The sequence below is a fragment of the Pieris napi genome, chromosome 1 (assembly GCF_905475465.1).
Source record: "Pieris napi chromosome 1, ilPieNapi1.2, whole genome shotgun sequence".
Lineage (NCBI taxonomy): Eukaryota > Metazoa > Arthropoda > Insecta > Lepidoptera > Pieridae > Pieris > Pieris napi.
In genome coordinates, this window is record NC_062234.1 from 1,132,333 (window position 1) to 1,155,085 (window position 22,753).

Consider the following 22,753-nt stretch of genomic DNA (forward strand, 5'->3'; position numbering starts at 1 on the left):
ATAATATATTGCTATGTAATAAAAATAGATGGCTATAGCAACATAATATTTTAAAGAGTACTTTAAATAAAACAAAATAATCACACTACCTATATTATTTATTATTAAAAACTATGCTAAAACTAAATAACAGTTGTGTAACTATGCTGTTCGTAGCATTTTTGCTTCTCGTTTTTCCTGCAATTGTTTCTTCTGCTCTTCTACTATTGTTTTCCTATCATTTAAAAATTCTCCATATTCCTAAAAGAAATAATTATTTTAGAGGCAAAATAAATCAAAATTAGGGATGTGACATCTGCACAAAAAATTGATTTTTTTAACATGAAAAATTGATTAATAAATAATCGATTTTTTCCTAATTTTTTAAATAATTTCAAAATAAACACCTTAAATATTTTATTTTTCATGGTTTTATTAATTAAAAATAGAAATTATAAACACAAATTAAAGTTTTGGAATCATCAAAATTGAAATTAACCTAATCTCGTTTGATTTTGTTTGAAACTTGAGTTTTTGTGATATTAACTGGTTTTATCACCCTTTCAATGTTTTATAATAATGCATGGATAATATCCATATATCAAAGCATCGGATCTATTGAATGTAACACATTTTAAACATTGATATTTATCGGAAAAAAAAAATCAGACAATCAATTTTTCCATAATCGATTATTTTTCACATCCCTAATCAAAATTAATACTAATAAATTTGGGAAGTTAAAATACTTATTCATATTAAAGGCTACTATATAAAATATTAACATACTATATAAGTTATTACCTTGGGATCTAATTCTCTTACAACCTCTATTCCACAAGTTCTTGCTTGTGACAACAACATCACACAAATTTCTTTCAATGACCTCCATTCAAGTGGAGGGTCTTGTGATTTAATTTTGGCTATTTCATAAAGGTGTTTTATTGTTATTTTTCCACACATTTCCTTAACTGAAAAAATGTTTTAATGAATTTACAAAACTAGACTTTTTACATTTCTCTTAAGATTTATAATTGTAGCTTAAAGGACATACACTAATGTATTCTAATTGTATTCACATGCAGTTCCACGAGAACAGATTTAAAAAATAAATTTCCTGCATAACTAGCTTCTTACCAGGTTCCATTGCACCACGGGTTGTACCAGCAGCTTGTTTTAAAAAATATGATGAAGGTGGTTGGTGTATAACCAGCTGATAAGATCTATCAGGATTTACTTTAACTCGAACTGGTAATGGAATTCCAGGCTTTATGTTAGCGGTACGTTCATTGAAATCTTTGCAAAAGGCTGCAATGTTTATATTCCGCTAAAACAAATATGCCATATAAAACAAAATTAGTATGCTGACATATAAAAATATTCTAAATGTACCAACCTGACCTAGCATCGGGCCAAGCGGTGGACCTGCTGCAGCCATTCCAGCAGGAACATTAGTTCGTAATTTAGATGAATGATCTATCTTATCAGCAACTTTTTTCATAGATTTCAAACGTGCAACTGACTTAGACATATTGGCAGCTATTGAATTTTTAAAACTAATAGATAAAATAGGAAGTATTTGATTTGCCTAATTTTTATTTAACAAAATAACCTCTCATTTTTTCAAAACAAATATGTTACACAGAATAAAGTACACTCACTTTTAGACCATGCCTCTTTATATGTGCCATTTATTATTTGCACATCTTAATAATCATGAGTGCTCAACTTCTTTTTATTTTCATAAGTCACTCTATTTTTTATTAATATTAAATTACAAGACATACAATTAAAAAGACTTAAAATAGTACCTCAGCTGGGATTTAAATAATACGAATAACATTTACATTTAGTCCCGCCACGTGACTTCCATACACGTTCATGCCTATCCCAAAATATATTTGGCTAGGGTTCCTGTGTAGAATCGGTATTGTCAAATATGTCAATTGTCATTCTTATTTGCAAAAATCTGTTGTCGTAAACTATAAATCGTATTTTGTGAAAAAATAAATGTGTATTGTAGTATAGAATCGTATAAGATTTGTTATTTTATAAAGCAATTTAAATTAATTTGTGCTCCCTAGTTAAATTTGTGGTTTCAAAAATGTACATGATCTTTCTTTAATGAAATTACCTCATAAATGAAAACTGTTTAGTAAATCTTACAATATGTGGTCATTTTTCTCTCGGGATCCTACAAAAGACTTCCCTTATGAGGTAGGAGATCCTGTACCTGGTCTTGAAGACAAAAGTGTTTGGATCCTGCACAAAGGAAAGAAGAGAGGAACACAAGATGAAGTATCAATATTCTTATTTGATGTCCAAAAACATTCTGAAACTCTGTTTGATATTGCAAAAGCTTCCTTGAAACGTCTAAAGACTATAAGGCACCCAAGCTTGTTACATTATTTAGATAGTTGTGAAACTGAAAAATTTTTATATGTTGCAACAGAGTATGTAAAACCATTAGCTAAGCATATAGATGATATGAAATTGGAGGGACAACAACGTGAATTATTTCTGGCCTGGGGTATATTTCAAATTACTGTAAGTTTTCCTTTGTATTATTTATTTCCTTTTTAAAATTGTATCTCTAAATTCTATACATGTTATCCATTCAATATTTAATAACATGTATAATTTTCAGAGGGCCTTATCATTTTTCAACAATGATGGCAATATGAAACATAACAATGTTTGTTTATATTCAATCTTTGTGACTGCTGCGGAGGAATGGAAACTAGGAGGTTTTGAATTTATAACGAGCCATGGACAGGAAGGTGCTAATATCATCCCAATAAAAATTATACCTTCTCTTGAAATCTATGATCCACCTGAGAAAAAAGACCCAACCAAACTAAAGTCTGTAACAAAGTGGTAAGAAAATATTTATCAATAAATAATTATATACATAAATAATTATAAAAAAATCCAAAATTGTTCTATAAATACAAATGCTAAATTGTAGCACATTTCCTGTTCATTCAAGCTGATTAAAAGAATCAGGTTATTCATTTATTGCCATTTAATATTATTGAAAGAAGTATGTCAACCAAACTTAATATATCAGCATATCAGAGTCATTATTTTATTTTTCTATTGCTTCTAATGCATTCAACATTAGAGACATCAACAAGATAAGATATAATTAATTTCTTGAAATGTCTAAGAATGTTTCATTCAATATTATTTTTTACTTATAGTTCAACAGATATGTGGGGGTTAGGCTGCCTCATTTGGGAAGCATATAATGGACCACTTAAAAATCAACCTTCTCTAAAAACTGTGGACAAAATACCAAAGCAACTGTGCACTTTATACTGTGAGTTAGTTAGTGCTAATCCAGCTTCAAGACCAAATCCAGCTGATATTATTACAAGGTAATTATGTTTTATATTTGTACTATCTAAGATAGGATGAAACAACCTGTGTTAAGCGGAGTTAGCCTAGTAGCTAAAGCAAATTTTGTCTATTGATTACACACAGAAACAAAAATCCATGGGTTTTTGTTTCTTTGTCATTAATAGAAGCTTGTAGAGAGATGACAAACATGAGAAAATTGCTGTCTTTAACTTGTGTTGATGACATAGTAGAAAGCTGATCACATAATTGCTAGAGGCAGGCTATTCCTATGAAAATTGTGAAAATGATCAAAGATACAAATGAAATCTGAGGCCTTCACATATTTACAAGGCCTGGCAGTCACGAGGATTGCCTGTGAGCTTAGCCTGGCTACCCTACCAGACACACTTCACATTTAGCATGAACTATGTATGTGTGTGTTAAAAATGCTGTCTCTATTCTGGATCTTACTCTACTACTGTAGTCAGTACACATGCTTTACTTATTATTTTGTATTGAACACTTTGTTTACTAATAAATAATCATAACGTTTTAAGGATTAATTTTAGTTTATAAAAGATGGTAATACTGTTATTTTTTAATATTTACTGAGGTTATATATTTTTAGATGTCGTAAATTGGGTGGTTTCTTTAAAAATGACCTTATAGATACAATGTTATTCTTAGAAGAGATACAAATCAAAGACAAGGCTGAAAAGGGGAAGTTTTTCTCAACCTTAAGCAGTCATTTAGACAATTTTCCAGAGGCTGTGTGTATTCATAAGATATTGCCTCAGTTGATGACTTCCTTCCATTATGGGGATTCTGGATCAGCCGTTTTGGCACCTATGTTTAAGGTTAGTTTATTTCTTACTTACTTTTTTATTTTTGTTAAATTCATTTTAACAATGGGGTATAATAAATAATCTAATACTGAATCATATTTCACTGTATTTACACTATATTCTTATACTATATAAATTGAAATAAATGTTTCTGAAGACAGAAATAATGGATTTTGAACAATTTTTGAATCTTATAAACCGATCAAATAGATTAAAGTTCTCTCCATAAACCAATTTGGATAGAACTTTAATGTTAGGTTTTAACATTAACAAACAATATATTTAATATACCATTACAGCAAAGACAATAGCAGAGTATTAACATAAGGAAAAGGTTCAGAATTATGTACATATATAATATTAATAATTGTTTTTGCAGTTGGGTAAATTACTAGAGGATGCTGAGTATCAGAAGCAAATAGTGCCATGTGTTGTTAAGTTGTTTGCCTCAAATGACAGAACTACCAGATCTAGGCTACTTCAACAACTTGATCAATTTATTTTGCACCTACAGAATTCTACCGTAAGTATATCCCTCTCAATATTTACAGCTAAGTAATTGACTTATAAATAATCGTAAGCAATACTGTTTCTTCTCTAATATAGTACATATAAGCCTTCATGGATGCAAGCCAAGTTTATTCAGTATTCAGGAAACAATAGATCATGTTGAAATGTGATTTATTCTGTGTTTACTCAAATAGGTATTTAAGGTATTTAATACCTAAATTTATATAGAGTGATTTTTAAAGTGAAACTTCTTTATCGGGGTTGGAAAAAAATTTAGTGTAACATTTTTTCGTTACGCGTCACATTTTTCCGTTACGCGCCATCTTTTGAAGCGAAACTTCTTTATCGACGTATGGGAGAAATTATGTAGCAGGTTACGCGCCATGTTGCTTTTTGAAGTCAAACTCTTTATCGGCGTTGGAAAAAAATTTACACACATTTGTCACATTTTTCGGTTACGCGCCATCTTTTTCTTGTCCCTACCACGGTTGATCCGAAGAGATTCGAAGCCATTAGTAACAAAAATATATAATAACGATAACAATGATAGTAATACTAATAATTCTATTACAATTAATGAAATTCTGTAATAATCTTAGTACTACATAGTACAGTAATAAGTTAAAATGAAATAATTGTATTTGTATTCATGTCTATGATAATAAAAGCCTTTTGTTAAACTTTATCTAATTTAACTTTATTTAACCAATTTCTGTAAAGTTGCATATAGTAGATCATTTTTCGAAGAATAAGGTCATAAAGAAGTTTCACTTCTTACGTGTGTACACCTAGTACACGCACACATTTTTTTATTTTTATTATGTGGTAAAAAATACATTACATACGCTAAATTTTCACCCCTCTACGATCAACCCTTATTTTTTATTTGTAAATAAATATGGTACTAAGTGCAAACCTCGACTGGACTGCGAGTATTTTTTATTATTTATTTCTTGAACTCTGAGGCTATAAATTGAAAAAATGGAAAAATTTGTTTTTAATTTGTACTTAGGTTTTTGAAGTGAAACTTCTTTATCGGGGTTGGAAAAAAATGTAGTGTAACATTTTTTCGTTACGCGTCACATTTTTCCGTTACGCGCCATCTTTTGAAGCGAAACTTCTTTATCGACGTATGGGAGAAATTTTGTAGCAGGTTACGCGCCATGTTGCTTTTTGAAGTCAAACTTCTGTGGAAAAAATTTACACACATTTGTGACATTTTTCGGTTACGCGCCATCTTTTTCTTGTCCCTACCACGGTTGATCCGAAGAGATTCGAAGCCATTAGTAACAAAAATATATAATAACGATAACAATGATAATAATACTAATAATTCTATTACAATTAATGAAATTCTGTAATAATCTTAGTACTACATAGTAGTACAGTAATAAGTTAAAATGAAATAATTGTATTTGTATTCATGTCTATGATAATAAAAGCCTTTTCTTAAACTTTATCTAATTTAACTTTATTTAACCAATTTCTGTAAAGTTGCATATAGTAGATCATTTTTCGAAAAATAAGGTCATAGAGAAGTTTCACTTCTTACGTGTGTACACCTAGTACACGCACACATTTTTTTTTATTCTAAAAAAGTGAACGAGAGTCTCTATGGGGCATAGAAAATTGTTCCATGTATTGGTATGTAGCTACTAAAAGAGCATAAGAGCATAAAATTTAACACTGCAACACGATTGGTGCATAATTCTAAGAGAATTGCCCATCTGTTTATTTAAAAAACGATTTCGACTCTTTCAGGTAAACGACCAAATCTTTCCACAAGTGATGCATGGATTTTTGGACACAAATGCCGTAATCCGCGAACAGACTGTAAAATCTATAGTACATCTTGCACCGAAATTGAACTATAATAATTTGAATGTTGAAGTCCTGAGACACTTTGCAAGGCTTCAATCCAAAGACGATCAAGGCGGTATAAGGTATGTAGATTTTTCATATTATTTTGCCATTATCTGTGAAAAAGAAATGTCGGCCTAGAGGCTTCTTTCAAATCCTAAAATCGATGGTTTTTCATAGACAAGTAATGATATGAACAAATAATGATGATCAAAGAAAATTATGAAATCAAGACCCCTATATATACCCTACTAGCTGACCCGGCAAACGTCGTTTTGCCTTGTATGTATATTATTTCTAGGAAAGATTTTTTTAGTTCAATAAAAAAAATAATCTACTATAATACAAAAAAAGAGTTTATTCTTAATTATATATTAAGACTAGATTCACAAAACAGCCCGGCCGATGGCGCTGCAATCGGTACTTTCATACTATGTTAAATATCCTAATCGCTTGAAATATCATGCAGGACAACGTCTGTGGAGTCCGCTAGTTATTATTATTATTTATTTATCAAAACATTATCATGTTAAGAGATATTAAGCCGTTCATTAAAACCCGTATTTAATTATTTGATACCTCTGAAGATTTTACTTTCATTAGAATTCAAACAATTTAAACACTGACATAAATATAAAATTAATTAAAATTGTTATGTGTAATTAATTTTTAAATAGTTCCAATAGGAGTCTTTAACAGAAAAAGTCCCGACACATTTATAAAGGAAAACTAACAGCTTAAACAATTTGTATGACTCAAAACTTGGCGATTTCAAAGAGTAGTGTACGTTACTTATATGAATAAAGTTATTTTGAGTTTGAACGTAGACGGTTTTCATTGAATTAAATAGATTTATATAATTTATAGAACGAACACAACAGTATGCCTAGGGAAAATAGCGGCCCACCTTCATCCGCAAATACGTCAGAAGGTGCTCGTGTCCGCGTTCGTACGTGCTACGCGCGACTCGTTCCCGCCTGCACGACAAGCGGGCGTACTAGCGTTGGCCGCCACGCAACAGTACTTTTTACTATCCGAAGTCGCTAATCGAGTGTTGCCAGCATTATGTCCGCTTACGGCCGATCCGGAGAAACAGGTATAAATAAGATAACGCCAGATAGAAATACTAAGAGCTAATAGCTATCTGCGTTAGTTGCTATTTGCAGATGACACTAATATTGTAAAGAGGAAAGATTTGATTGTTTATTTGATTTTAAAGGCTTCTGCCAATATGCGTTCATGGGTATCACTTAACATCAGATGAGCTTCCTACCCGTTTGCCTCCTATAACATTAAAAAAATTGGAAATTTATTTCATCATTGTAATCCCACATTATCCCTATAGAGTATACCTATAATTTTTTTTTAAATATAGGGGTCCGCAAAAATCTGATGTAACCCAAGGTTGAAAAAATATCAATGAAAATCCCTGTATCGTGTACGCTGCGGAAATTTAACAAGCAATAATTATTATAGAAATAATGTTCAATTTCAGGTCCGAGATGCAGCCTTTAGAACTATCAAAGGCTTTTTGGGTAAACTGGAGAAAGTTTCGGAAGATCCCAGTTTGAAAGAAGGAATGGGTTAGTGTAGTAGATAATATTAATATATAATTCAAAACTTGGTAATATGCCTTCTTAAAGGGGGTTTTCATCCGAGAGATCTTTGATGTACTCATGTTGTCACTACCCCAGGTGGTTTTAGTGGGTATAGCTCACCCGATTCACTCAGTTCCACATACCCCCATTGCATTTAGTGCAGGGGACGCGTAAACGCATTTCAACCTTGATATACAATAGATATCACTCATTTTATACAACTGATTGCGCGTTACGCGTGCGACTCTCATACCCGAGGTCGTAGGTTTGATCCCCGGCTGTGCACTAATGGACTTTCATTCTATGTGTGCACTTAACATTCGCTCGAACGGTGAAGGAAAACATCGTGAGGACACCGACATGTCTTAGACCCAAAAAGTCGACGGCGTGTGTTAGACACTGGAGGCTGATCACCTACTTGCCTATTAGATTTAAAAATGACCATGAAACAGATTCAGACATCTGAGGCCAAGACCTAGAGGTTGTAGCGCCACTGATTTATTTTATTTTACTTATTTCTTTTAACAACTTTTTGTATAACATTTAAAGAAAATTCCAGAAAAATCTTTGTGTCGGATAATGGATACTTAACAAATAACATATTAATTGTTTTTGGTAACAATGTAAATATAAAATTAAATTTTCCAGAGGCGGACGTAAACACGGCGACACCAAGTCTCAGTAACGCGGCGGCCACGTGGGCCGGGTGGGCGGTGACCGCAGTGACAGCCAAATTCTACCGATCTCACTCTGATACAGCTAAAGTCCAGCATCCTGTTAAATCTACACTATCTAAGCCGGGTTCGCTAGGTATGTGGCTATTATATACATAAATAATATATAAATAAATCGTTGTCCATTCGACCATAGTTCGTCTATTAAGTTATACTATAGATATATAAAAAGTTTAACTATTTTTTTTTACAATGATAAAAGCTAATATATTATCGTAGTACATTTGTAAGTATGTTCACTTGTGATCACTGTTTAAAAAACAAATATCCGTTTTATTAATATTTTTTAATACATTTTTTTTTTTTTTTTTTATAAAACAGGGGGCAAACGGGCAGGAGGCTCACCTGATGTTAAGTGATACCGCCGCCCATGGACACTCTCAATGCCAGAGGGCTCGCGAGTGCGTTGCCGGCCTTTCAGGAATCGGTACGCTCTTTTCTTGAAGGACCCTAAGTCGAATTGGTTCGGAAATACCTCAATGGGCAGCTGGTTCCACAAAGTGGTGGTGCGCGGCAAAAACTGCCTTGAAAAACGCTCAGTTGTGGAACGGCGGACGTCGAGGTGATACGGGTGGAATTTCGTACTCTGCCTCGACGTCCGATGACGAAACTCAGCTGCAGGTATTAATCCGAACAACTCCTCTGAACACTCTCCATGGTAAATGCGGTAGAAGATGCAGAGAGACCCCACATCTCTACGCAACGCCAAAGGATCAAGCCGCTCGGAAAGGGATTGGTCGTCGACGATTCGAACCGCTCTGCGTTGAATACGGTCAAGTGGAAGGAGCTGGTACTGGGGAGCCCCCGCCCAGAGGTGAGAGCAGTACTCCATGTGGGGCCGAATTTGCGCTTTATATAGTTGCATGCGGTGGCCCGGAGTGAAGTACCGTCTCGCCTTGCTGAGCACACCAAGCTTTTTGGAGGCTAATTTAGCCTTTCCCTCCAAGTGACCGCGAAACTGAACGACGTTCGATATGTCCACGCCAAGTATTCCAATGCTGGCTGTGGCTTTAAGAAGAGTGTTTTCGAAAAGAGGAGTAGCGACAAAGGGTGTTTTTTTAGCGGAAAACGCGCAAACTTGTGTCTTCTTGGGGTTAAATTGGACTAGGTTTAGTCGGCCCCAGTCTGAGACTCCACGTAGAAGATTTTCGACTTCAGACACAAGTTTGTTCCGGTACTCATCGACAACTGCCCGAGAAATACCTGCCCGGCCAGTGTAAAAAGTATCCCCAGTGCTGTCATCCGCATAGCAATGAATGTTGCTAAGTTGCAACATATCATTGATATGCAGAAGAAACAGGGTCGGGGATAGGACACAGCCTTGTGGGACCCCCGCGTTCACGGGTTTAAGGTCGGAGCATGCTCCGTCGATGACGACCTTGATGCTCCGATCAGCCAGAAAGCTGGAGATCCAATCGCATAATTTCTCGGGTAGCCCATAGGCTGGAAGCTTCGAGAGCAGTGCTCTGTGCCACACCCGATCGAAGGCTTTCGCTATGTCCAAACTAACCGCCAGCGCCTCCCCCTTGGACTCGATTGCCTCTGCCCATCTATGTGTAAGGTATACAAGAAGGTCACCAGCCGAACGACCACGACGAAAGCCGTACTGATAATCGCTAATCAGCTGGTGGCCCTCTAGATACCTCAAGAGCTGGCAGTTAACAATGGATTCCATTATTTTGGAGAACAAGGACGTTATGGCTATTGGGCGATAGTTGGACGGATCAGAGCGATCGCCTTTTTTAGGGATCGGATGTATCGAAGCGGTTTTCCAGCACATTTATTAACTAAAGTTCACTACATTATATAATGCTATATCTACAGTATATGTTAGAAAAATTAAAAATATTACGCTTCCAATTTTAGATTTTAACAGTAAGCAAAAAATTACTAGTGAAATAGCGAACTAGGTATCAGATAAATACTTAACTACCTAAACTGCGCTGAAAAGCTGAAATTCTTAAAAAAGCGTACCAATTCTTAAAGGCCGGCAACGCACTCGCGTGCCCTCTGGCATTGAGGTTGTCTATAGGCTTATCACTTTACATCAGATGACCCCTGGTCTATAAAAAAGTACGTGCGTACAAAGTACACATGTCAGAAGTGAAACTTCTTTAGCAAACTTATTTTTAATTCTTGTTCATCTTTATACAAATCTAAAACTTTCGATTTCCGAGACTTGTTAGGAATTTAATGAATTTAATTGTCATTAAAACATTAAGTGTCGAAAATTAATACAAATAATAATTTATGTCTTTGATAATAAAAACATTCATCATTTGAGATTTCAATACATATTTTATTTTGCATAAAATATAAATACTTATATTTCATAAATTCTCTTTACGAAATTTTAATTTTCAAAATAGAATTTCTATAAGGTAATTCACCCTTCTCACTCTCTCTCCATCGGTCTCAATCGCTCTCTCCCTTTCCTTCGCCAAAAACGCTGCACATTTTCGTGACGTTTTCGTAAAAATTTACCCTCATACGCCTAAAGAAGTTTCACTTCAAAAATCAAGCTCTGGATAAGTAGTATTTATTCTGTTATATTTTTTAACATTAAGATGAATTTATTTCAGAACAACCATCCTCTAGCAGTATGTCAACGACGACGTCATCGGTGACATCGATGACGTCACTGGAGCACAGCGAGTCTGCGTCCGACTATGACCCAGAACACTGGGACATGACGGCCTGGGGCGAGATCGACTCCAGCGCAGGTATGTGAACTTAAAGGAATTAAGCACAAATAAATCGTAAACGGAAATATATAAAATAGAATGTTTTTGGGTTTTTCAACTAGTGTTTCTTTCTTAACTAAAAATTTTTCAGTTTCCTCAAGAGGGACTTTGTCTTTAAGAATAATAGTTTCATTGTAAAATGTATAAATTTAAAATTTTCTGCAAATAAAGTTTAATTAGAACTAGATATGGTAAGAAATATTCTCTCATTTATGCGGTTTTTCCGGATTTAGTTCCAAATACGTACACGGGGCGCTGCTTAAAATTTTCATACAAAATGTTCGTCAACTATTTTGTTGAATTTTATTAAAATTGAAGTTATATTGACATCCATAGCCACAACGGGTGGTAGTGGTAAGTCAGGCGCCAGCAGTACAGGCGGAGGTGGCCTAGCTGCCCTCTGTGAGGACGAATGGGACAATGAAGAGTGGGGACAGATACAGGAACATCCAGTGAGTATTTATACACATTAAAGCTGTTTGTCTGGTTGTGTTAATCTCACGAAACTATTAGAATTTCCGAATTAACCGAACTAAATTCGGTAAAATTTAGCCGGTTTATTTATTAACTTTACTAAAACGAAATGTTTACTTATTTGTAACTTTAATTGTTGAGGTTCTTTTTTTAATTTAATTAATTATATGCATTAAACATTTGGTTGTGTGTTTGGTGTTTATTTAAACAACCCTAAATTCATGATTATATAAATTTAAATTATTATAAATGAAATTAAAGGCAGCTGAAGCAGAATTAGCAAGTCCATCAGAGACGTGGAATAACTCGGAATGGACTCAACCGATGCAAAGTGCGAACGCAACGTTCGTACGCAATACATCGCGACTCGAACATAAGCCGACAGCGCATCAGAACAGCAATGACTCACTTGGCGGTTGGGAAGATAGCGAGTTTGAGCCTATCGAAGAAAATGTTGATGGTGAGTTACCATAAATAATCTTATATTTGCTAAATAAAGTTGCAAACATGCATTGCAATTTCAAAGTACCAATTAAAATATATAAGTCGATTTTAACATTCAAGGAGCACTGTTGGCTTCTGTCTATGTTCACATTTCATGCCGTCGACAAAGAAAAACATCGTCACAAATCCAAAAATAGAAGTCTCTGACAGAAGGCTGATCACCTACTTGTCTATGACACAATAATGATCTAAGAAATGGATGCAGTCTGTAGTGTTGTAGCGCCACTGGATTATTATTTTTATTAATTAATATTCAACATACGAATAAAATAACTATAAATCATAATAAAAATCCAAGTGAATAGACGTTATTAAAATGTTATGTTGAAGTGGTTTGAAAAAAAAATATTGCCATAATAACGCACGGCAGAGTATTTAGTTGAATAAAACATATGGTGTAGGCATATCTGAGATTGCGCCTTTCTTTTTAAATAGGCATTGATGAAATTATTTCTGAGAGAAATAATTTACCTTAAATATTTTATTAAATAGTGGCTTAGTTGCCTTAGAGGCAAATTTACAAAAGAACAAAATTGTGCAAATGTAGTATTTAGCTAGCTATATATGTACAGTCATAATCTGTTATAACGACATCGAAGGAACAACTCATATTTGGTCGTAAAAACCGTTAATTACCTTAATAGCCGACTTTTGATTTTGGTCAATATAACCGGTATGCTAAACGATGTTGTCGTAAACGGTTTTGACCGTATATACGTATTGCACATACGACCATTGTTTGGAAAGATTTTTTCAATACTACTACATCCGTTTTATCCACTCCAAACGAATATTTTTAGATTCCAAATATATTTTTTATTATTATAGAAAACAACGCATCAAAAATGGATGAGATGCGTCGCAAACGTGAAGAAAGGAAAGTGCAACGTCAACGGGAAATGGAAGCCCGACGTAACGCGAGAGGACAAGGGCCGATGAAACTTGGGACCAAATTGTCTGCGCCTGCGCAGTTCTAGGTGCCGGCCTTGACTGAAACGTGAACTATGGGTAAAAAGTGGTATTATCAGCAATTCTGGCGACTATGAGATCTGTGTATGTAACTCATTTAAAATACATCAAATTATGTAATACAAAACCAGCTCAAATTATGTGCAAAACTAAGATTCTTCTGATTTTTATTGAATTTTTAACAATTTAGACATGATACAGCTAAAAAGTAATTAAGTGTGCAATCGTATTACAGATATATTAATGACAAGCGATGTCAAACTTGTTTTCTATTTTAACTTTGACAATTTTGACTGTGCTCAAGAATCAAAGACAAAAAATACGGGTCTAAAACTTTCGGAAATTTGTGAATTTAAAACGACCTTGTGCCATGCCATGTAAACATTTTTTGTGTAGATTATGATTGATAATCTATTGAAGTCTATATTTATTTCACTGTCGACAATGTTGACGAGTTTAATATTTTAATGTAAGACCATAGACAAACTCTGTGAAGCATGAGTGTAATAATGACGTAAGAATAATCTTTTTCCAGATTGATTGCTTTTTTCTACAAGTAAACCACTATACATTATTATGTATGAAGAAGGTTTAGGCAAATAAGACGAGGCTTAGAGCTAAGTATTATAGTATTCGCGCCTCAAGTCTCTTCCGTTTGTCAAACGGGGAATGGTTTTGACAGATAGGATTTCTATATTCAAAATATGATTATTTTCTACAATCTATGGTCAGTAATCGGATTCCTTTGAATATCGATCGATCTTTTTATTTACATATACTTAATTTACAAAAATTTGCAGTTTTAATCATAATGAGACTAATTATTGACAAATCGTTTTATCGTCTTTTGATCTTAATCTTATCAGTTACATTAGTAATAATCTAATCTTTCCCTTTTATTATCACTAATGTTTTATAGTATTCAATTAACTATTATCTACATTTATATATTTATAATTAAATGTGAATATAAGAATTTAGTTATATATCTAGTATACGGAAGAGTTAAGCTTTTTGGAAGTAACCATAAAAGCAAGAATTAAACAAAATTATTCCGTATTTTTTTAATGATCCCTAATAGAAACCAATTAAGGGAGCGTTCAAGTAAAACGAATCTAGTAAAACGTTACGTTGCGTTACAGGGGCATGAGGGGGTGTACGCGTACGAAAAATTAATAATAATTACTCGATTAAAACAATACGATACTTCATCGACTTTTCAGTACTTTAATGCAATACAATACTTTACATAATTGTGACATTTAGGTAAAAATTGTCACTTGGTGGTTTCGTAACGTTTTACTTGAGAGAGAGGTTAAACGTAATACTTAAACACTCCCTAAGGCGCTATTACTACTATTCACAAAAGTTCAAATTAAAAAATTATCTTGCATTGGAGCATGTCTATAAAATGTATAAAAAATAATTTCTGTATGAAGTTATGTGTGTTAAATAATGTCAAACACACATTAGTATTTATCATTAATATTTGGCTTTATATTATAATATAGACACAGACTATCTAGTCAACATTATAGTAATCACGTCTTATTTTTTTAATGGCAATTTTCTGTTAGCTTTTTTATATATATTTACTTAAAAATAAAATATATATAAATGATATTTATTCTGATAATAAACCTACATAATACTTTACCTTGATAACTAGAGCGCCAATTGAACAGTTTTAATGTTAAATCCAGACTCATGCTAGTAGTACTACATTAATCGAGTAATTGTAACGGTCCAATAAACCACGCTTTACGGCTGAATTTTTTGCATTCAAGATATCAAATTTGGGAGATTCTTTGCCGCCTTTAACGCTAATGTAAAGATTTTTTTGCACGTTGGTCGTTATGTAAAAGCATAAAGAAATAGGTCAAATTATAAAACGTGGACTAAAGATAGGACCTTGTTTGTTTTATCTTTGGTAACCAAGGTATCTTTAGTCCACGTAATAAGGAAGATAAGATACACGTCAAGTATTAACACAATATTATGTAAATGGTTTGAGTTTTAATTGAAGAGATATTATTACAAGCAATATTGCAAGTCTTTAATGTGCCCAACTAGATATGTAGCCGGTACTCTGCATGTAAGGGAGCGTTCAAGTAATACGTAACGAATTTTGGGAGGGGGGGGTTCCTTTTATAAATCGACTTTCCAGTACTTTACACCACATAATGGTAACTTTTAGGTATAAAGAGTCACTAGGTGGTCACGAAACGTTTTACAATATTTGGGTAAAAACGTTACGGTGCGCTGCTTTGAGAGGGGGGGGGGGGTCCGATGATCTCCAAAAATTGCGTGACGTAATACTTGAACGCTCCCTAATCAGCTCAAATATTGAGGACTATATCTAAATTCCATACACAAACGTTGTGATCGCTATATGAAGTTAGAAAGTACTAGCTTTTTCGTAATATGAATGTTCGATGTCTGATGGTAATTAGGGAACAAGTTGTTAACTAAAGCACCGCGTATGGAGCTCAAGTGAGACTAGACGCCACTATGGCTTATTATATCATATTCCAGTTATTAAAATCGGGTATAATTAGAAATATTCGCTGCTTCTGTACATAGTAGCAATTTATAATTAATGTTTACTAAACCGATAAATTCTTTGGGTAGGCGTCTAACCGTCCACCGTTATAGAAAAATCTTTTAGAACTACATATTATATAAGCGCCTGTTAAATGCAGGTCTACGAATATTTTTCCGTTTAATTGCTTATGTATATAGATTTTAATTCTTAAACAAAACACCAACTAGGAAATATTAATAACTAAAAACTGATTATTATCCTGCGGAATTGTAGGAAACTGGCTGTAATTTTATCTTTGAATGTTTGTATTATTGGAAATATGCGGCGCATTGATAAAAAAGCAACGGAGCGTACATTAAACGATTCGTTACTTTTTATATATAATGCAAATGACACTTGCATGGATACTACGCGTTAATTTCCTATCAACATTTAACATATAGTATCCATATGATGTTTCAATGAATGTTTTGTAAAGGTGTACTGTCGGAATGTTTACATTTCTTGTAAATAAAAGTTTTCAAAAATTTGTGCATTTTTAATGGGGCGTGAATGAAACGCAAATTAAAAGCGATACATTTAATATAAGAATGTTAGTATCAAATTAAAACAATATTAATTCCAATATGTAACGGACGGTTTGTATTAAATAACAAAAAACTATCCGTTAATGGCAAATAACATTAAGCAAAGCTAAATGGCGAGAACATTTATCAAAACTTAAAACTTATCTGCTGAGACATCCATAATCAATTAAATACCCCATCAAATATAATCTTCACATTGTGAAAAAGATATTTGATGGATAAAAAAATTGACCCTGCGACTGTAAACACAAAAACAACTTTGCAGAAATCACAACAAACACATGTTTTGAAATATTTATTATCAACTATACTAAAAGCTGAGTAATCTGGTACAATATTTGCCTATTTTTCTAAATATAAAACTCATAACTGGAAGGGTTTTGGTTAAAAAAATATGCTTAATGCGTCGGTTTATCGTACGTAGAAAGTTTAATAAAAATTCACTGGTCGATATCCTTTTGTTAACTATAATGAATTTTATTTTTAACTGATTTCTATTAAACCCGAAAAAGGGCTACAATTCGGCATTTTTTTTTAAATACATTTTTAATAAGTATAAACGTAAGAAAACTTGGCTATTAACAAATATTTATAAATACGAAAGCTACTTATTTTATTGGGTAACATAATTTTGACATTGTTCAGATTGTACCATTTGCGACTATATTCACACCGTTTAATTTGACGTCTACCTTGTAGTGTTGTTGCGAAGTCCGTTGCTAGCTGTCATTGTACACTTACAGTTTCGAGCGCAAGTCGGATGACCCAGCGGCTAATTGTCAAGATGGCTCTTCAAACCTGAAAAAAACATTAAAAATAATTAATCAATTCTAAAACAACTAACATTTTAATTCTGGAAGTAGTTTCGAGTCTATATTTTATTAAAAGACTCAATATTACAAAATCAAAAAATATGTAATCTAGACTGAGAAGTGTTATACAACTCATTATTATTAATTTTTTTATTTGTAATAAATTTGGTTAAAGTTAACACATTTCTATTAAATTATTTGTACTGTTCTATGATGTCTCAATCGGAGCAATGACTTTAAAATTAAATATGAAGTTATATGTTGACATAGTTCTAACTGAAACAAATTGCGTTTGTATTGTTATAAATTGAACTTGGCTATGATGTAGTGGAGTAACTTTAGTTGTTACCAAATAAAAACACTATATTACAATTTACAAACATTCTTTAACATAATATATTCTTTTTCACTTTCTCTTTTTTTACAGGTTAATTAAAATTAAATAGAAATTTCTAGCTAGGTATTACAGACACTGTGACCTAGTTAACTACTGGTCTTAAAAATAACATTTTATATCTAGCTAAAATAAAATACTAGAAAACACCTACCGCAAAGATATAATTTCAAATATCATATTCTATATTCAGGTTCATAGAAATCCAGAAAGTTTTTTAAGAAAAAATATCTAAATAGACTCTTGCCTCTATGTAACCAAGAGAATATCAAACAATATGAATTGCTTATTTATTTTATCAAGTAAAATGTGTAATTTTGAAAACTTACCTCATATTCATAGCATTAGAATTGCCAGCCTCAAGTTTATAACCAAGGCTTTCATAAAACTTAATTAACTTGTCTTTGCAATCTAACGACATTTTGTAACAGCCCAACTCATGGGCTAGTAGCGATACTGTCACAACAATACTGAAATAAAAATAATATGTTTTTTACTAACTTATGTGTAATTGTGTTCTCACTTATGTGTGATTTGTAACTAGATGATAAATAAGATAACTTTGGCATGAACATGTCTATAAAGTTGTTAATGTAGTAATCACGTAAAAGATGTTATGCCAAATTAAAATATACAAGAGTATTTCAATTAAAATATTCTTACAGTTTTCCCAGTTGTTTTCCTCTGTAGGTATCATTCACTACAACATCTTCTAAACGGCCTCTCTGGAAAATACACATTATACTCAAGTTAAAGATTTTCTTATTAAGCAGACAGATTAAGAGTTGCAAATTTGGCAGAAGATTTCAAATTTCTATTATCATAGAGTTCATAACTCAGAAGCAAACCGAAGCAGTTTTGACATAAAAATATATCACCTAAAAATTATTTATTGTAATAATAACTTGCCTATGAAACAGTTTAACTATCACAACTGAACAATTAGTTATTTTTAATTAAAAGTAAGTAAAAATAATACATATTCGTCAATCTGACTACATCATGATATGAAAAAAAAACACACGGCCACAAAAGTAACTATTTAAGTTAAAAGTTATCTGTAAGTTAAAAAGTATTGCATTTACATGAAAATTTGCATACCAAGGAACAGTTATGTATGAACTTTTGTTCCACAGTGAGTGTGGCTGCACCGATGATCTTTGCCAGTCTCTTGTCTTCTATGACTGTGACATAGTACCCACCAGACATTTTCATTTGAGTGAATCTCTCTGAAGAAAGGAATGTTTGGGTAAATGTAAAGAAAATATCAAGTATGTATGGTGTTTATATAAAATATAGATCAAAGTATATACAACAGAGTTGATTCATACAATATTTAATTTAAAAAAGATTTGCTCTATGAAACTCCTTTAAATTTAAGAAGCTTTGCATTTATTATCAACTAAATATATGAGAAATGTAAAACTAATTTTAATTATAATTTACACATAGATTCAAGTAGTAGGAATCAATTTTGACAGGTGGGTGATCGCCCATTTTCAAATCATATAGGCAAATATTCTTAACCATTAAGTCCATCAACAACTTACAAAAAAATATCAATGTAACATTTGTAATTTCTCTGCCATCCTACAAGAAAGGAATTGGCCAGCAATGCACTTGCAAGTTGCATTCAACATGCTGTGATATCAATTAACATCAGGTTAAACTTCTGCCCAAAAAAAAATTTTCTATTATTTAATTATTATTCAATACTAAATGTCAACAAGATTCAAATGCCAACAGACTACTAGGTGTGGCAAGGTCATCTTGAGCATGAATTTAAACCTGCTTTTGAAATTTAATTATAAAACTGGAACACTAATGACCTTATTGCTAAATATACTATCCATATTGTACATATAAATTTTAATTCAACAATAATTTACTCATCACATTATTGTAGCCATTTTTGATTTCAAATTAAACAACATCATTCACATACCATCAAATTGTTTTTTTGAAATATTCCCAGTGCTTGTTAATTGGCTTAATAATTGTAGAAAACCTTTATCATAATCAGACCTCTGGAGAGGTCTGACAACCATCCAATCCTCTCCTGGGCTTGCTGCACTTATTTTTGGTTTAAAAGTAGCAGGACTCTTAGTAAAATCTAATTTCTGTAATATTTCTGGAGGGTAGAGGTACTCAGAGAGTTCCTCGTCCTAGAATAAAAATTGCAACAGTATGAGAAAAAACTCAACTGTAAATAAAATCTTAATAATGAAAAAAAATACATACCCTGTAGTGTTTCTCCATACCCATATTTTTGGCACAATGATGTGTTATCTTTTGGATTATTACTTTATTTCCACATTATCTTTAAGACTCGCCTAATACTAATTTGATATTACGCTCCGTAAAACGTAAAGTACTTGTACGTGGCAAAAACACCTATGAAAAGAAAAAGTGAGAGGAATAAGTAAATCAAAAGTAATAATCATTTGTCACCTACCTACTACTCCCACCAATATATTTTATGGCGTCGTTGTTGGCACAACAACTTTGAAATATTATTCTATTGGTTCTTATAATACGAAAAGTGAAAGTAAATAATTTATAAAAATACTACGTCAATCGCTGAACTTGAATAATTTAATTTTAAAAACAAACAAAGTCTTCGTCTTTTATGTAAAACTGAAACAGACGGAAGTAATGTACAAGAAATTACATACTTTAAACCAATATTTATAAAATAAACGTATTCAAATTTAAATAATAACTAACTCGAAAGACTCTTAACTTTAAGCTTCAAATACCGCTGACCGCTGTGGGATCAGGATAGGAGTGAGACGTATTTACCATACCAGGTTTGTAAACCAGGGCTTTGCTTCGAAGGACGGCGCCCTGGTACGGGAAGGAAATACTTGCAAGTATGAAAGTATTTGCTGTGCTATCGGGCGAGAAAATACTTGCATAGGAAATCGATCCATCTTATTATACAAATAAGAAGCAGAATCGTATTTGCAACAAAAAATACGTGAAACTTGCAAGTATTTTTTTCACTGAGACCATTATGGTCTTTATTCTTAAAGTGACACGAGTCAATTTCCTATGCAAGTATTTTAGTATTTTGGCGGCGCCGATAAAGCCGCGAGAAATACTTGCAAAAACTAAAGTATTTGCTGTGCTATCGGGCACAGGGCTAAAAAATACTTGCATAGGAAATCGATCCATCTTATTATATAAATAAGAAGCAGAATCGTATTTGCAACAAAAAATACGTGAAACTTGCAAGTATTTTTTTCACTGAGACGATTATGGTCTTTATTCTTAAAGTAACACGAGTCAATTTCCTATGCAAGTATTTTAGTATTTTGCCGTGAGCCCTTCGTTTACAAATAACCGTCATATACTGATCAAAATAAGGAACATAATTGTATTAACATTCAATAATCGTAACTTTACTCTTTCTTTTGACTAGTTCACGCTATTCATTCTTATGTCTATACACAAAAGACACATAATTGCGTGTACAAAAGTATTGTTTTAAAAAATATACTTATGTGCCACTTAAAGTTTGTTTATTTCAAGTAATAGTTTAGTTTCCGTTTTTTTATTTTTTGTCAGTTGTGATTTGAGTGCGAGCTTGTTACGTCAACGACTAACCGTGACCTAAATTACAAGCAATTTTTCGGGAGTTTATTGATTTTAAAGTCAATTTTCGATTTATTATATAATATAAATTAGTGAGTGTATAAATGTATAAAACTGTTATTTTTTTAATACTGTGTTTAGTTTAGTTTCGCGAGTTTAAAGGACCGACAATTTTTGAACTCGAAATAGGTAATAGAGTGTAAATAAAACTGTGATTTCGTCATTAGATAATAGTTAAGTTACAAATATTTTTTCCGAAGTTTATTGAATTTAAAGACAATTTTCGAACTATTAATAGTGAGTGTATAGATGTATAAAACTGTTATTTTTTTAATTCTGTGTTTAGTTTAGTTTCGCGAGTTTAATGGACAGACGATTTTTGAACTCTAAATAGGTAATAGAGTGTAAATAAAACTGTGTTTTCGTTATTAGATAATAGTTAAAATACATAGTTAGATAGGTAGAAACTTGTGCTAAATAATAATATAGTCACAAACCATGGCTCCAAAGAAAAGTTTGGCTTGGGATCATTTTGTGGACAAAGGTGAAAATAAAGCTGAATGCAAAATGTGCAAAGTCATTATCTCATACAAATCAGGAGTGTCAAACCTTACCAAGCATGTACAAAGAAAACATATTTCCGTTAACTTAGTGAGAAGGGAACAACAAGTGGATCGTCAAGAAGAACAAGAGGTACAGGCGCATACTTCACAAACTGCACAAATTACGGCAGTCAATACTGCTATACAAACTATCGCATCTAATACGATAAGGTCCAATCCGAACCCATCCAGTATTACAGCATTCCTTCGGCGCGATTGTCAAAAAATAAAAAAACAAATTGATGATCATTTAATGAATTTGTTCATATGGGACTTACAGCCTTTTTCAATAGTAGAAGACAAAGGATTTCGCGAATTAATAAATTTTGCTTTCCCAAATTATACAATACCATCACGAAAGTATTTCGCCAATAATTTATTGCCGGGGCTATATGAAGAAATAAAGATAAATACAAAAACAGCTTTAAATGAAGATGCAAAAAGTGTATGTTTAACGACCGATATGTGGACGTCACGAAATAATGATTCTTACCTAGCCGTTACGGGTCATTACGTAGATAAAAATTTTATCCTTCAGTCGGTTTTACTGGAATTTAAGTATTTGAGAGCAGTCACACGGCACTTCATATAGCACAAGAATTAAGAAATGTGGCTCAAGATTGGAACATTTTAGATAAGGTCCTCCTTGTAGTGTCG

At 32.6% G+C, this 22,753-nt stretch overlaps 3 protein-coding genes across 3 annotated transcripts; 1 reads left to right on the top strand and 2 right to left on the bottom strand.

Moving 5' to 3' along the window:
- Positions 1-80: 80 nt before the first annotated feature.
- LOC125051033 (39S ribosomal protein L11, mitochondrial) lies at positions 81-1,647 on the bottom strand. Its single transcript, XM_047651158.1, has 4 exons — positions 1,376-1,647; positions 1,117-1,306; positions 784-950; positions 81-240 (listed from the first exon to the last, which is right to left on the bottom strand). Exons 1-4 carry the CDS (start codon positions 1,508-1,510, stop codon positions 142-144), a joined length of 591 nt encoding a protein of 196 aa, XP_047507114.1. The 5' UTR covers positions 1,511-1,647; the 3' UTR covers positions 81-141.
- Positions 1,648-1,941: 294 nt separating this feature from the next.
- LOC125051518 (N-terminal kinase-like protein) lies at positions 1,942-14,718 on the top strand. Its single transcript, XM_047651884.1, has 13 exons — positions 1,942-2,526; positions 2,627-2,856; positions 3,183-3,359; positions 3,950-4,178; positions 4,546-4,689; positions 6,438-6,619; positions 7,404-7,632; positions 8,032-8,119; positions 8,783-8,944; positions 11,451-11,591; positions 11,949-12,064; positions 12,348-12,546; positions 13,419-14,718. The coding sequence occupies exons 1-13, from the start codon at positions 2,149-2,151 to the stop codon at positions 13,565-13,567; spliced, it is 2,424 nt and encodes an 807-aa protein (XP_047507840.1). The 5' UTR covers positions 1,942-2,148; the 3' UTR covers positions 13,568-14,718.
- A 1,950-nt stretch (positions 14,719-16,668) lies between these two features.
- Positions 16,669-20,683, bottom strand: LOC125050964 (probable glucosamine 6-phosphate N-acetyltransferase). The gene is made up of 7 exons (XM_047651067.1): positions 20,625-20,683; positions 20,139-20,291; positions 19,843-20,062; positions 18,999-19,126; positions 18,561-18,622; positions 18,227-18,367; positions 16,669-17,489 (listed from the first exon to the last, which is right to left on the bottom strand). Exons 2-7 carry the CDS (start codon positions 20,160-20,162, stop codon positions 17,471-17,473), a joined length of 594 nt encoding a protein of 197 aa, XP_047507023.1. The 5' UTR covers positions 20,163-20,291; positions 20,625-20,683; the 3' UTR covers positions 16,669-17,470.
- Positions 20,684-22,753: the final 2,070 nt, after the last annotated feature.

What these genes read in the sequence shown, in the direction of transcription:
- LOC125050964 (XM_047651067.1), bottom strand. Translation starts at nt 20,162, where the DNA reads ATGGGTATGGAGAAACACTACAGG. An exon ending in TCATACATAACTGTTCCTTG is followed by an intron (nt 18,623 to 18,998) that starts GTATGCAAATTT and finishes TGTATTTTCCAG; the next exon opens with AGAGGCCGTTTAGAAGATGT. An exon ending in GGAAAACAACTGGGAAAACT is followed by an intron (nt 18,368 to 18,560) that starts GTAAGAATATTT and finishes TTTTTATTTCAG; the next exon opens with TATTGTTGTGACAGTATCGC.
- LOC125051033 (XM_047651158.1), bottom strand. Translation starts at nt 1,510, where the DNA reads ATGTCTAAGTCAGTTGCACGTTTGAAATCTATGAAAAAAGTTGCTGAT. An exon ending in TTGGCCCGATGCTAGGTCAG is followed by an intron (nt 1,307 to 1,375) that starts GTTGGTACATTT and finishes TATTTGTTTTAG; the next exon opens with CGGAATATAAACATTGCAGC. An exon ending in CCGTGGTGCAATGGAACCTG is followed by an intron (nt 951 to 1,116) that starts GTAAGAAGCTAG and finishes ACATTTTTTCAG; the next exon opens with TTAAGGAAATGTGTGGAAAA.
- LOC125051518 (XM_047651884.1), top strand. Translation starts at nt 2,149, where the DNA reads ATGTGGTCATTTTTCTCTCGGGATCCTACAAAAGACTTCCCTTATGAG. An exon ending in GACAGATACAGGAACATCCA is followed by an intron (nt 12,065 to 12,347) that starts GTGAGTATTTAT and finishes ATGAAATTAAAG; the next exon opens with GCAGCTGAAGCAGAATTAGC. An exon ending in TATCGAAGAAAATGTTGATG is followed by an intron (nt 12,547 to 13,418) that starts GTGAGTTACCAT and finishes TTATTATTATAG; the next exon opens with AAAACAACGCATCAAAAATG.